Genomic DNA, 16006 nt, shown 5'->3' with positions numbered 1-16006 from the left:
TAGGTATTCCATCAAGAACTCAACAAAAAAAATTAAGACAACAATTGAAAAGAAAATAATTTTATTTTTCAGCGTTTCCACCATGGAAAATACTGCTTTGTTGATGCAACACATTGCAAAAAAAAATCTCTGCTTTTCTTTAAACAACTACAATATTTACAATATTTTCATCAACACACATACACGCAGACACACACACTTACACACACACAAGTACATTTAACCCCATTTGTGGTCATGATTCTTTTGCTGGTAGAAGATTCACATGCTTTTTAGAAGTCCACTATTATCTAAATATCACAGAATATTCCCTTTAATGTTGATTGCACAATTATTTATTGGTTCCTCTCTCCACATGCACATTGCTATGTTCCCCAGTTATTTTCTTGCAGCTGGGTGAGCAATTGTGGAATATGGACACAAGAACCATCTTAAAGCTCTTTTTAGGATCCCTGTGAAACCAAATTTCACACATTGACAAAGGTTTGAAAGATATTTGCTGCTTAGACTGGGAACTTTTAAAGGAAATAATAAGTGAGTAGGACAGGTTTTTGGGAGTTTAAGGAAATGAACCTTCATTAAGTTTCCGGGCAGCCACCTCTCATTCTTTACTGCTTGAGTCGCAAAATGGAAATTAAACATCTAGTGGTGTCTCAATCACGAGGCCAGCCGAACTGTTACATTTCGATGAGGACGTTTTAGAGAAAATGGCATAAGATACTGGTTCTTGTCTGCAAATTGGTGCCCCTTCATGTCTGGCCTGGCTATATCATCACTGTGAAGTATAGAGACAAGGGTAGTTAATGTTAGAATGCACCCGACCCATCCTCACTTTCTACAAATCGGGAGCTGTGCAGAAAACTCAAGAAATCTGCAGGAATTATAATTATATTCTCAAAATGCTTCTTAATCAAGACGTCTGCTAAATGATGTCGTTTGAAATGATATCTCCTACCAACAGTACAAAATACTCACTGCCCTTTAACCATAGGTAAATTCAAGCCTCATTCAATAACATGGGTATAAAGTGCCACGAAAAAGCTTCCAAGAGCAAGGCTAGCCGGATAAGAAAAGCCTTGGATACATTTTATTGAGATCTTTAACCAGTTGTGTGAGCATCAAACACAAATTAGCCATTACATTGGCAAGACCTCCAATCTATGGTACACAAAACAGTTTTTTCAGATTAAAAACAAGGTAGAGGCTGTGGGGAGTGTTCAACAGATGCTACCTTCCGCTATCCACCTGCACTAAAAACGTCCTTGCTTTCGAAGTAGTGCTTCACTAGAAATGTGTAAGATTTGCAAACAATGCGACCATCGATATGTCCCAAATTAATTCTCTGCTGAATACGTTTCTTTAACTCAAAGAAATATTTCAGCATGAGACAGACTATTGCTGTGAAGGCTATACAGTTACATCTGGGCTAAAGTGAAAAAGGAAGACAAATCAATTTTTACCAGTAAAAGGTAAGCGAAACACAATGACCACCTCTTACATTTTCATTCTTTTCAAAATATCCACACTTTTGTTTGTGAATTGGGGTTTAAAGGTCTGATCCTCCAGTTAGCATTTGCTATCCCTACAGAAACAGCATAATGGAAATAACTCATTAAAGATTTAGCATAGCAGCTAATGTTTCGGTTCATATGTGTGAATGCATAATGAACATTTGCTTTATAAAGAGAAGATGGCTGCTCTCAAAGTTGATGGGCATTTTTCATAGGTAATCCACATTTGAGAATTATCTTTCAAAACAAAGGTCAGTATATTTGATGGGTATAACATAGATGGATAGAGAAATTTAGTTGCAATTGTTTGCATTGATGTCTTTGCCACTTGGTTATTTCCCTGAATACGAACAGAAGAAAAAGAAAAACACATATGTGACAACACAAATATTTCACAGTTATAAATATTCAAAAATTACAGTTACATACAATATAATCACTGGAAGAAATTCAAGTCATACAAATAAATGAAAAGGCGAGATGGTATTAATATATCCGTGAGGATTAGGCATGTGCGAGACAAAGTACAGCAAATATATATACTTCGGGTGGTTAAGAGTATGATCGCACAGGTTGAAACTGTCGGAGCTTTAAACACTGCAGAATGTATGGACTACCAAAAACAACCCGGCTATGTCCATCAACTGGAGATACGATGTCTAGTCATTCCATCAATGATTCATGGGCCATTTGTAAAAAGAAATGTGTTTGTAAATCTGCTGTGTGCATCTTCTGAACAAAATTCAGAAATCGGACTGACAATGTAATGAGAAGTCTCCCAACAACCTGAAAAGGCTCCATAAATTGTGGCTTGCCCACTTTTAGGAGCATGCCTGACTTCACATATGCTGATTTCTAGAACTTTCTTAATAGGGTTTTGAACTCAGAAGAATGCTGACGAAAGAGCAATAATGGTAACAGATCACAAATTCTATTTGTGCTGGTGAGAAAATACTCTGCTCACATCCCTGGGAAAACAGGAGACTGCGCACCACCAAACTCGATGCCCACTGTAGCCTAAAAACACAATAAAATGATTCCAAGCAATGTGCAGTATGCTATACCATGAAGACTTAATATTACAGGTGTGTCCTTGGAAAATGTCCAAAGCAGGCTGCTTATGAACCTCAAGGGATGGTGCGCAATGCGATAAGGCATGCATAAGCAGCGATATGCATGCCAGCATATAATAAGGTGCTTTTGCTTAAATACATTTTTACCGCAATGTACGCAGAACAGTAAATTTGTTCTTCTCCAACATAACCTAATGCCTGTTAAATTTATCACTGAGCCCAGGTACGGCTACCCTCTTATCCTAGTATCCTAAAAAGAGCAGGGTCTTTTAGAGCACTTATTTCCAGCACTACCCAATTATATCCACTGTGCCATCTTTAAATTGGTGTTACTACCAAATTCCTTTTTTCCAATGTTTTCATAAACACACATCTTGGGATATCCAAATTATAATATCTTAACTGAAAAAGTACTCCATTTCCATATAATTGAAAAAAGATATCGTAAAAAATTTGTAAACCTCAACACAGATTAACAATCCAATCAAACAAACATCGTCACAACACAACTTTGGAGGCTAGAGGGAGAAAGGGGGAGAAATGCAGTAAGAGCAGAGATGATGAAAGGATTTGTAACTACAAAGGGAATTTAAATTATGGTATATTATCTTTATATATAAATACAAGTTCTGATAAATCTCAGATATTTTAGTGCATTGCTGTAAAAAAAATCATAGTGCAGTATTATCATTTGCAGTTTGCTGTTGAAAAGGGAATATGGTACAATTTTTTAGGTTTGTGTCTGAATCGCTAACACATTCAGCTCTCTAAGATGGAAGTATGTTTTTATTTTTTAACACATGTCCATTTAAAAAAAAAAGTGATCCATGTATGTGAAATCATGGCACCTACTTTTGGCAAATAAATTATAAAGAGATTATAGTTTATGAACTTAAAAATACAGCATGTTAAGTTAAAGCATTTTAAATGCATAGAAATAAATATTTGCTTCTTATCATGAGAGATGCATGATCTCAAACAGGTCTTTTCAATGCAGATGTTGTCTATCTGCAGGTAAAGCAGAACATAAAAAAATATATAGAAAACATCTTGGCTTCTCTGGGCCCTTAGGGCTTCAGTTCTCTCCAGCAACCAGACAGATTTTCCAAAGCTTGAGATGGTGAAGAGAGAAGGGACCCATACGAAGATTTTCCAATCGCCTGAGTCATATAAATGATGACTTTTTTAAAGCATTAGCTCACACTTCAGCCCCAAGTTCCATAACTCCAGTTTCAATTACAGTCACGTATCTGTCCTCAACTTGAACTAGTAGAATAGTTTTATCAATATGGGACCGACTACCCGGATCTCTGCTGCAAGGCACCCAGCGGTGAATCACCTGGTGGCAACAAAGAGAAAAACAAATGGTTATTTTCAGGCAGCAATATGCCGTTTGTCAATACATTACTGTTACACGGCATGCTTTTACAGTAATATAGCATTGATTCACATACAAAAATCACACAATCGAAAATCCAGGCATCAGAAATCCACTGCAGCTTTCAACCATCTGCTAGCCTCATTACTATAAGTCTTAGGAAAAATATGAACCAATCTGCAATGGTTAAATCCTTAAAACATAAATCTAAGGAAACTAGAACATTAATGGCAAAAGGATAGACATGATGACCACTAATCAGAAATAAAGCTGGCCAGAAAATCATTCAGGTAGCCACCGCAAGATGTAAAAAGAAAGTGCTATGATTGCTAAATCAAAGAAGTGCCTAATTCCACAAAGGCACGCTTTTGGGTGTTAATGGAGATGGGGACACCTGAAGCTCTGCATACTCGAAGATGCCAGGTAACTGGTGAATTACAGTTCAAATTTATTTGAAGGACAAGACAGAACTTATCTGTGGTAAGAAAGTGCGACAGAGGAGATAGCAACATCTCCGGAGATTAACTCTGGCTTTTTTGTTACACATTTCAGTTTCAGGGACTTTCCCTTGAGGAAACCATCTGTGTTGTGATGTTCTGAGAAACCAACTTATTATCCAGGTGACCTTTGCCCTTCATGTGTGATCAGGGTCATACTGACCTGACTCTATATATACACACACACATTTAAGATTGTGAATCCCTTATTGAGGAACGTTTAATAGCTGCATCCCAAAAGCAGACTTGCATCACCCACTAGTGAAGTAAATATGGTCCAGGAGTATAGGCGGCTTTCAACTATCATCCTGCTTCAAACATCTCATGGCTTCTCATAGTAGCAGAAAAAGAAGCCACCGTATAGAACAGTTTTTTTTCAAACCCTTGAGAATAATTCGATTTCTTCCCACTTATGATATAGGCCCTGCTTGGATTGGTGTTCAACCCACTATCTTAGATAGTGTAGATACTGGGGACCCATCCCTCTGAAGTTATTGGTCCTCTCTGTGGTTTTTGACAGGCCTGTCTACCTCAAGCTGGCAGGAAGACTTGCTGGGGTGGCAGGAATCGGTAAGAAGGTGGTCAAGCTTGATGAAATCATGTTGTTGGGCTGCATAGTTAACATGGCTATGGCTTCGCACCAGGCCAACACTATGACGGTCCCCTGTGGGGCTCTCAAAGGTTTCTGACTTTCCAATTTCTTTTCAATGTTTTTGTACAACTGTTGCATGAAATTCCCACTAATCTGGGAATTAATTTCCACTGCTTTTCTGATACCCCAGAGGTTGTGGCACAGATCACTGGCTTAAATATTATAAGGCAGACTGTTGGTCTTTTCCGTCAGTACCTCTGAGGGAGGAGTAAAGGACCAGGTAAAAACTTTATGAGTGTATTTTGATGAATAGGTGGCTAAGTTAACCAGATAATGTGCTCTGCAAATGACCACCATAAGCTCCTACTGAAAACACCTGCTTTCGCAGTTAAACTGTGCAACTATTGCAAAGGCAATTATGTGCTCTATAACTGAATATGGTATTACTTTGCTGGCTGGTAGTTGGAAAACAAATTTTCAAAAAGCTGTCGGAAGTTCAATTTCAGCAGCAAGAGTAGTACTACATTTTTCGAACATCTCACATATCTTTATATGGCTTTGCACTAGCTTATATAAAAAGTATTTACACACTATTAATCTCCAAGAAACCTAAGATTTATTGGCAAGCATCTCCAGATTTCACTAGAAAATATTAGGAAGAAAGCGGGAGGCAAGTAGTTTTGGACGTTGTATCTTCCTTGTGAAACTCAGTTCCAGACAAACGCAACAAATTCTCCTGTTCAGAAGAACCTTTATTCCAAGGTATGCCTTGATTCCTACAGCGCATTGATATCCTCTGTTTTTGGTGCTAAATGAATATTTAATTTGACATTTCAAAATTTTCATGGAACTGCACTGGGCAGCCACCTGTGATCTATGGAAAGGGTAACCCTTCGAGAAGCACTCGGCTGACCACGGGTGGAAACACAGCACTCCTTACAGAGCTCCTGAGGATCTGAAAGTCCAAGTTAGTTTCAAAAGTCCAATCTCGGTTAAAAGAAAATAGAGTCATAAGCATCCAATGTTTCTGCTGTGATTTCAAAGCCACAAATACATATTTATCTTAAATTCGTATGACATTTGACTTCTGTTTGTGCAGTGCCTTACCCCGGAAGAAGCGCAAACAATTAAAAGGACTAAAATGAGACAGATGCTTACATGGCCTTCCATGCCTTCTTGAGGGCTCCAGTCTTTCCAGCTGCTCCTCCCAGCCTTCAAGCGAATGGTCTCATCAGGCCACTGTAGTTCTTTTCGTTTGGACATGTTAATTGATTCCAACACTTGACTGGGATCCACGATCTACACAATAAGCCGGGACGGAAAACACTTGCGTTAGTTTCTCAACATGCTACTGGAATCGCATTGCTTTTAGATATTCACTTAGCACAAAAGAGGATTCTTTGCAGCAATTGGTTAAAAAGCATGCAGATAGAAAAAAAATTGTTACTTAAAAAAAATTACTTTTACAGACAGGCAGTGTATTTTTAAATATACGTTAGCCTTTTATTTGTTTATCATTCATTTCTCCTATGTACCCCTTCCTAGAATACTTTTCTCCGATTTTTTGAGGCGTATAGGTGGACAAGTTGAGCACGCAACCCCTGGGGCACTGATCCACTGCCCGTTCTCCCTTCATTACTAAGTGTTTTTAGGGTAAGAAGGGAGGGTAGCTATGCAGATGTACTGCCTCTGGGAATAAAAACATTCAAGGGAATTATTTGGAGGTCTAGACTGGTGCCACAGCAACTGAGACAAGTTCATGTTGTAAAGCGTGGCTTGCCAATGGTAATATGTTACTAAATGTTTGTTAGTTCCTGGGTTTTTCCATTTAAGTGCTTAAGGTCAGTTCCTTCCTCCTGGCTATAATAATACGAGGACTTTTTATGAACAACATTTTTTATAAAAAAAGAACCATGTATTATTTCCTCTACACTGAGCAAATAACTGACATTATGTCAGGTGGAGTTGAGGGAGACTTGATGCCCACCACCCTTACTGATGTCATAAGCTAACCTCAACAGCGTACAGACTGGCATCGTTGAAAGAACTAGAGGTATACACTACCTCAAAGAGAAGCCAGAGCTTTCTTCATGTAAGACAATGGGACGCTTGTTGAATAAGTTGCACAATATAAGAAACTGGAAACACTAAATATAGTCAAAATGCTGGCACTGCGCGCCATGTATGTTACTGGGAGCAGTTCTTTATTCATTTATACATACCACAAGCTTCTAAAAGGGGCATGATATTTTGAAAACAGTATGAAAGTGAGAGGATATCCTCTGCACAGCACAATATGCAGTTTTTCTCATATGGAATGCAGAAAGCTAAAACACCATACTGGTCGTGTGTAAGTATTGAGTAAAGTGCTTTGTCAGTCCCAGGCATCTAAAAAACAAAGTATCTCATACTTTGAGATGTTTTCCAAATAATACATACAAGATTTAGGGAAGCACCGATAGACTATGTTTCTGAACTCCAGCCTAGCTGAGATAGTAACTTGAATAAGAAGCCTTTTGCCATTCTTATGAGAAAGAAGAATTTGAATCTGCATTCTCCGAACAAGGAAACATGTGCAGACCAGTTTATTTATCTGCGGAGTAAAACTGAACCATAAATGAAACAAGATGCACAGGTTTTAGACTATGGTCATTGGCACAGCTACCAGCTAAGGTTGAAAGGCCACCAAGCAGAGGTCCACATAGAAAGGGGTTCCAAACGAGAAGAAATTCAATCAGAATTTAATTCTAATCGGTTTGCTGTCCCTCAGTATGAGATAGATGTAAAGCTCGCCTGATTGAGGAATGATTTAGAAGAAGCAGTCTTTGCATATTCATAAAGATCAAACCAAACTATATATTCAGTGCCCCACACGTGAGATACCGGACAACACTCCACAGTTCAAAGACATCAGTCCAACAGTAAGTTGTAAAGGAGATTGCCTAAAACCTTTCAATCAATATTGAAGTAAGCTATTTAAGGGCCCAGAGGCAACCCCCCATTTACTGAAAGAGGTGCAGCAATGTTCAGTGGTTGATAATGTTAAAAGCAGCTGAGAGATCTAGCAAAATCGGAGTCTTCGAAGATGGAGAAAAGCTCAAAAGCGTATTTCCAGGCAGACTCCAAAAGCCACAAATCTTATAGATTAACATGTGGAAAGACATTACTTACTTGATTTCCTCACCTGCAAGGTGGAACAATGTCCACCACCTAAATCCCACAAGTAGCAATACAGCGAAGATCTCAAAATGAAGGAAAAGGAAACCCAGAAAAATAAATATAGGCCAAATGTGGTCCTCTGGTTCAGAGATGCTGCTGTGTCAGTGGGAAAATAAAGTCTAAAACTGATCACACAGGCTAAAATTAAGTGAAGTGTCTCAATAGCAAACCAAGATTGAGGGTCTGAACCCAGTGAAATTCCCAAAAAGGTGAACAGTGGGAATATTACACCTTCTACTAGAAGACATTGTATGACACACACATGCTCATTCTAGAGAATGAAAACTGAAAACTAAGCAAAGAAAATACAACATCAGAATCATCTGGTAACCTTACCTGAACCCTATAAATAACATCCTCCTTTTTGGCTTGTGTAGTGTTTGCATGGCTTGAAGTGCTACCAGTCTGTGTATCATTGGTATTACTCCCTCCTTCTGTCCCGAGAAAACCCACCAAAGCATGCCTCTTGCCTACTGGAATGCTTTGACTGGAACTACTCGATGAAGGCATGCCAACTAAGACTGCCTGGCCTGTCGAGTCTGTTTGGTTCACCATGGAAAGTCGGGACTGAATAGATGTTGGGAGATTGCGGAGGGATATCTGACTCGTCGAAGACCGTCGACAAGGAACAAATCCTGTAGTAGAAGTACGCAGGGAGGAGTGTCGGCTGTTGTAGTAGTAAGACGACTGGCTGGCAACAGAAGCACGAGCAGGGGAATGTCTCACCAGGCTGGACTGAACAGAGTGTGAACTTTGACTAGTGCCTAAAATCAAAACAAAGTAAACATGGAATTAGATGAGATCACTCAAATACTGACTACAGAAGCCAAGCTATTTCTTTAAAATTTTAAAATGAGTAAATCGGTACTTCAACAGATCTGTATCATATACTTTTTTGATCACTACCAGTCTCAATAATTTTGAGTCAATGGCAGCACTAAAGCATTTATAATATTCTGTATGTTGTGCACTCTGCCTTCCAATAAAAAGTAGGATATTTAGCCCCTCTGACATAATATTTGTGTTTTCTTCTTATGCACCCCATTGCATATCATATATTTCACATAAATAATTTACTTTGATTGCACATTTCCCATTTGTAAACAACTTGCATTTTGTGTTTGAGCACGTATAACATATAACATTTGCTTTATTAAAGTTTGATAGTGTATAGGTTATTTAAATATATATTCACATAATTTATAAGGTTTTTTTACAACTAGGTAAGGCGCAACAAGATTAATATGTTAATTCTTGCCTTTCACATCATTCAATGTGAGGTTTGCTATTTTTAAAATAATTGGGGACGAGTATTTAAGCTGGGTATAAACGAGTACAAGGCAGAGATGAACCTTAGACATCCAGGGAGACAGAGATCGAGCAAGCAGAAGCAGGAAGCATTCTTCGAGGAGACCACAGGCAGGAACCTCTGAGCCAGTCCGGACTTATCAGCTTGCTTGACACGACACAGTTACTGAGCACAGAGATAAACAATGACCTTCTTCGTACGGAACACCACTTCTTTGCTTCCACTAAGGTATGAAGAGGGTTAGGCTACCCTAGAAACGAGTACAAGCCCTTTTGGTGCCGAGACGGCTTAGCTAGAAGGAAGAAGTGAGGGGATGGATAAAAGACTGGCTACATCATTTCTATAAAGGGACATTCTGAAATACTGTTCTGATGTTGCAATTCTTTCTAATAATTTGTTTATTAACTGTCCTGATGGCCACTGTTTTCTTAATTTTTAGGGCAAGTCTAAGCAGTGCATGCGCTGTCTCTCTGAGACATGCTGTATCCACTCGCTGGGCTTACAGCCCACCCATTGCCTTTTTCTTCATTCCTTCAATTGTCCTTCAAAAATGCTTGCATCCTTTTGGATAATCCTTCCTCTTTGTCCCTCCTTTTTGTCTTTTGTTTACTACCACAGAGCACTGCCTAATTACTGGTATGTTTATGCTTAGCTGTTCGTTTTGGGGGACTATTTTCCTACGTTTCCTGCTTGTGGTTGTCTGTGTCTGCACCTGTACCCGCCTCACCATGTGCCAGTCCTGGTTTGTGTTTATTAATCCCTCGGAGCCAAAGGGCAGGGTGGAGCTTGGAAGCATTATTTTTGAGTCCATACAGAGCGAGTTTAAACTTGCGCCTCCGTTATTGCTTGAGCTTCCCCCGTGGGCTTTGCGCGATGTTGTTAAACACCATACTGCATCAATTCGGTTTGTCGCTCTGTTATACCCCCAAACGATGAGGGAAATTTGTTATAATAAAAAGAAAGCAGTTGCCTTTGTCTCAACAACTGAGAGATTCATTTGGCCTGTGAGGTAATTCCGCCCATAATAAATGGACGAATAGTGGCCATCTTCTCTTAATCTCCCCCTTTCCCTCCTATTTGGGCTGGACCATCGCCACCGTGGGGTGTTGCCCTTCTATTTGCAGATCCGAAATGACCAGTTGTGATTGGTTTGGTTGCAAATAAACTATTAGTAACTACAGGGGCATTGAATAACCCTGAGTCATGACTGTTTTTCTTGTTACTTGAGGGAGGAGCCATCATGACCTCACAAGCCACGCATCCCCGTTGACTCAGTGGCACGGCACGCAGAAGTTACAGAAAGTTATGGAGCTGCCACGTTGGGCTGTTTGTTTTTTTATAAATATAACTGCGCACCATGGAGGCCTCCTTGACTGTTTTCCTGTTCCAGGTAAGGGCCCCTTGGGTTTTACAGGACGTGCACCTATTTACATGTTTATGCGCTTGCAATATGCTAGGATATTCTGACGTAGCATTTCCATCTACGTGCATGTATAGGAGTAGTATGTGCAAGGGCTTTGAAATGCAGCGCATGCCTTTGTTTATTAAAATTAGTACACAATGTGAACTGCATTTGTATGAGCACTTTATATTTATGCTAAAAACCGCAAAGGCAGTTCCTGCTATGCACGTGTTCACAATGACTGTAAAGATTACTTGTAAGTAGCATGTGCACATATGTAAATAGAAAGTAGGACTGAATTCCGACACAGCACGTGAACCTGTTTACTAATGTACCAATCATAGCTGTAAGAACATTTGCCTGACCAAAGTGGTCAAATTTACATTTGTTTCAATAAAGTGTGCAAGGACTTGCTGTGCGTGCCTAATGTGTGCATGTCTACCTACAGGTGTGTGATCTGTAAGGGCATGCAAATGCAGCACGTGGGCATACATTGGTTTGAGAGTACACTGTTTACACGATACACTCATTTTTAAACCATAGAAACCGAATGACTCAGAAAGTGCTGCCAACAATGTCACAACTTTATTATTTTAATAACTGCCTTTTAACGGGACTACCATAAACACCCTTGGGAGACAGTTTGAGGCGTTCCTCTGTTTTGCTTGCAATCTTCCTAACACTGCCCACATACCCACAAAAACATTTAAAATGATACTAAATGTCTGCTAAATGATCAACAGTACTGCAGAAGACAAATGCACCCTGGAAAGAAAATATTTGGCAGCCCGTGGCATCACAAAGATTGTTCTGGAAGCACGGCCTGTATGCTTTGAGGAGGGGGTGTAGTAGATCTGTAACAGTTCAGTGGACTCATATATACGTGGCCAGGACGGCCGACAGAAACTGGAACCCGGTACGAGCCTCGGCTCAACATCATGTGATTCTGGGCAAATCACAATCTCCACATCCAATTAAACTGATGCTGCATAAAACTGCAAAACAAAATGTTGATATGGTGGCCTGTCCCCAAGAGTTTCAAGGCCTGCCAACTCCGAATAACATCCCCAGCTCCTTTCAGACCCACTGTAGGCTGCTGTATCATCAGCTCTGTTTTTGATTCTACATTACAATTAATCCCAATATGTGCTTCGGAATTTATGAATTTCTATTTTTGAATGCGACCAATCAGAAGTCCCGGGTCTTCCCTAACTTAAGAGTCTCTGTTGCTGCACACAATTCGCATCTCGCAGTCACCGAACGACACGTTTAGCTAATTGACAAAAGATGCCTCACAAGCACAGCAGTAGCATGTTTACATTTTGTTGTTGCAGCTTGTTAGGTTCTCGGTGGGACGCAGGCATTCCATGGCACAAAGCATGTCTTTGTTTAAAACACAGACACAAGTGTCTGCAGTCATGTCCTGAAATCTTAGTGTGTGAGTCATAATGAACCCCCGTCCTTATTGCAGACTAGCAAACTTTAGAAGGAGAAAAAATAAGCAGATTTGCATTTGAGTACATCCTGTATGACCCAAAGTGGCTGGCCCACTTCAGGGACTTAACATTCGCCCCACTGCATAGTGCTTCATACTAACGTTAACCCACTAAACGCTCTAGATGCAAAAAACTCAAACGCTGTTTTTGTGTTTACAGGCATATTTGAAGTATACAAGTACAGGAATACAAAGAAAAACCAGCACCTCAACATATAGCATGGGACAAATAGAGATGGTTTCTGTATGAAATCACGTGACATTGTTTGAGACATGTGGCACGCACTCGGTACTCTGGAGTAAGTGTTCAAATATGGATAAGTTACTTTGTGGAATCGCATTCACCGTGCACCTGCTGTGGCTGGTGGCGCTAGAGAGCAACACGAGAGAGTTCGCGGAGGAGAGGAGCAGGCGAGAGGCGAGAGCTGTGGCGGAGGCGGCAGCAACGGCCTTTTCACCGAGAGCTGCAGTCGTATGCCGAAGCTGATTACAAGCAGAGCGCAACCCGAGCACAAGCTGCCCACAAGCCGCACACAAGCCATAGTGCGAGCGGTGCCACGGAGCGCCGCGGAGGTATGCGGCATTACAAAACCGAAAGCAGTAAAAAAAAAAGCCGCAGAGCCGCCAAAAACCGCTAAGCCGCTGGCGGTCACCAGCTGAGGAGACTCGAGAGCCAAGGCAAGGCAAGGCAAGGCGTTTGGGTAGTGTGAGCTGTGTGAGCTGGTGCCGCCGGTGCTGTAGAGGTGCCGTGGATCTGCAAGGTTCAGCCTACTGTGACCTACAGTGATAACGAAAACGGCAGAGGATTTTGGTTACCGGGAAACCGGGAAACCCTCTGAGCCCTTTGAGCCCAAGAGCCTAAGAGCCTAAGAGAGGGTGTTAGTGGAGCAGTGAACTGGTGTCGCACCAGTTAAGCGGCTCCAGGCATTGCTTTGAGAAAGACGAACTCCATAGCAAGCAAGCATCACCCAAGAAGCTTAGGGTGCTGAGGTCACCAAACCGGGGAAACCGAGAAGTGATCCTTAAAGTTTGTTTCAAGACCTACTGAGATGCCACGGGAGTAGGCGGACCCCAGGATAAAGGCACCGGGCGACCCTGCAGTCGCTATATCACCAAATCATTTGAAGCCCGAAGCTCGAGGAAAAGGGGGCAGTAATACCAAGGACCTGACTTCCCCCATACCACAAGGTGGAGCAGTAAGGCATAATTCTTGGGTCACGATCTGGTTCCTATGAACAAGGGGCCGAAGGAGTTGGAGGAGCCACGCAAGATCCCGAAACACTACAGCATCAACTCGGAGGAACTTTGAGAAACCTTGAACGATTTGAGAGCTGGGACAAGCCAGATCCAGCGTAAGAGGCAGAGACCGACTCACTCAGCAAGAAACAAGTAAGGAGTAGCAAAAGGAGCAGGGTCCAAGGGCCCAAGGACCCAAGGGTCCAAGGGGACAGGGGACAGCAGAAACGACAGGGGTGGCAGAAACTACCGGTATTCATCTGGTACTAATCCAGTCGACCTAGTCTTGGTACCAGAGCAAAGGGGCTGGAGAGTGGTACCTATGAGAAAGGCATTTTTGTTTTTTGATGGAACAATAAGACGTAATAAGACACAAAGGGGGGTTGAGATAGTGGAATCGTCCATTCAAACTGAGTCCATTATACTGTAATATAGAACCACATTTCACACTGTTCTTGCCAAAAAGCTATCTACCCAACCATCCAATCCCTGTTCAGACTTCCAAGTGTACTCCCCCGACGGCAGCTGTCGCTTAGGCGTCAGACGGGCTTGGGGAGTTCTGGGAAAGGACAACGCAGGATAGGAGTGGGAAGAGAAAACATTCCGGAAAATTGCAGTTTTGAAGATGCGGTCAGGAAATATCAGACAGCCTCGAATACAGAAAGCAAAAAGAAGGTTGGCAGTAAAAGGGAAAAAAGAACAAGGGAATAAAAGCAATTCAGAAGAGCCAACCGGGAACGAACAATCCGACCAGGCACATATCCCCATGGCCGAACCCTTCAAGTTTGGGGGTGATAAAGTGAAATACAATTTTCAGTTCGCAAAAGAGCAAGGGGCTATAACATTAAGTAACAGCGATGGCGTAAAATCTCAAAAAAGTCCAAAAAAAACTAATCTGCTTGCCTTCATCACATAAAAAACGCAAGATGAGAAATGACTCGGAAATAAGTATGAGTCCTAATCTCAAAGAAAAATCGACAATAAAAAATTGGCTGATAAAAACCTCGGCACAAGTTCATGCACCCTGCAATCAAACAAAGTTAACACCAAATAAAACATCAGACGAGGTTAACGAAAATAGCCCAGTAATCATTAATCAAAGCAACTTAGGATCCCAAACAAATCTGCAGAGAAGCGCACAAAAGATTGAGTGGTCCAAATCATTCTCGATCTTCGAAGAAACAGAACTACGGAGAATGCTCGAAGAAAATACACATAAGGACGCAGACCCAATGCAACTGAGTCTCGAAAATTCGAGAAAATTGGAGTACCCTGAAAATATTGGCAAAAGAAATGCAAATGGACAAAAAAGGAAGCCACCATCCTCTCCAATAATCCTTACATCAAGCCCAATTAGACAACCTGCTAATAAGAGCCAGGTCTCTAACACAGCAAAGAATACAACAAAAGAAGAACACCCTATAACTATCTCTTCATTAGAAAGCTTAAATAGGTCAACAGGGGCACTGTTGCAACAAACTGAAGGAAAATCTACACTCTGGGGGGGATGTGCTCCTAAAAAGCTTACAACAAGCAATTAATGCGCTGAACTTTTAATCAAACAAACTTGACGTGCAGGTAGATCTGATGAACCTAATTGCATCTCATATATCGGGAATAAATTTGAAACTGGACAAAATTTCGTTATACCTCGCAAAAGAAAAGGAGGAAGAAAAACAATGGAAAGAGAAATTAACAGAACGAAATTGCGTCTGCAAGGACATAATAGACAAATTAGCAACCCTACCAGACATTTTGAAAGAAATACTAGCAGTAACATGCGGAAAAACCAACAAAGGTGATAATCCCAACACAGAGGCCAATAAAATTGGAAATCAAAATAGAACTATCCACATTATCGAAGAAGAAAAAACTCAAAATGATACAGATGAAAACGAATCATTAAAGAGAGGTGTGGAAGAAAACAAAACAATGGGTTCATCGGGTATGTCAGAACCCCTAACCAAAAGACAGAGGAAACGGGCAAGGAAGGCAAGAAAAAACGCTACTAAAAGTAAACAGGCAAAACAACTCTTTGCTATTTTCGAACAAAAGACAAAAGAGGCCCGAATTAACCATATCACAGACACCACAATTAAAGAAGACGGAAACAAAGAAAAAAACACAGACGAAGCAGAAGAACAAACAAAATTACCAGATCAGATCAAAATAACAGCAAGTATACAAGAAAAAGCAAAAGTCGAGGAAAAGCCAATTACAAACAAAGTCAATGACAAAAGTGAAACACTAAAACCAAACTATAGAGAGGCCATAGAAAAACAAAAAACACAGGA

The 16006-nt window shown here is 40.8% G+C and overlaps 1 protein-coding gene across 3 annotated transcripts in view; it reads right to left on the bottom strand.

Moving 5' to 3' along the window:
- Nucleotides 1–44: 44 nt before the first annotated feature.
- The window catches only part of PCNX1 (pecanex 1), a 580339-nt gene continuing 564377 nt past the window's right edge, over nucleotides 45–16006 (bottom strand). For all 3 annotated transcript variants that reach the window (XM_086937052.1, XM_086937051.1, XM_086937053.1), the window contains exons 34-36: nucleotides 8607–9034; nucleotides 6210–6350; nucleotides 45–3923 (exon numbers count right to left, since the gene is read on the bottom strand). In XM_086937052.1, the coding sequence (XP_086793178.1) occupies nucleotides 3783–3923; nucleotides 6210–6350; nucleotides 8607–9034 (710 nt within the window). In that variant the 3' untranslated portion in view covers nucleotides 45–3782. The remainder of the gene's footprint in view (nucleotides 3924–6209; nucleotides 6351–8606; nucleotides 9035–16006) is intronic.

The sequence above is a fragment of the Lissotriton vulgaris genome, chromosome 9 (genome assembly GCF_964263255.1).
Source record: "Lissotriton vulgaris chromosome 9, aLisVul1.2, whole genome shotgun sequence".
In the NCBI taxonomy this organism is placed as follows: Eukaryota; Metazoa; Chordata; class Amphibia; order Caudata; family Salamandridae; genus Lissotriton; species Lissotriton vulgaris.
Note: the sequence above shows the minus strand (reverse complement) of the source record. Positions and strands in the feature narration are given on the sequence as shown.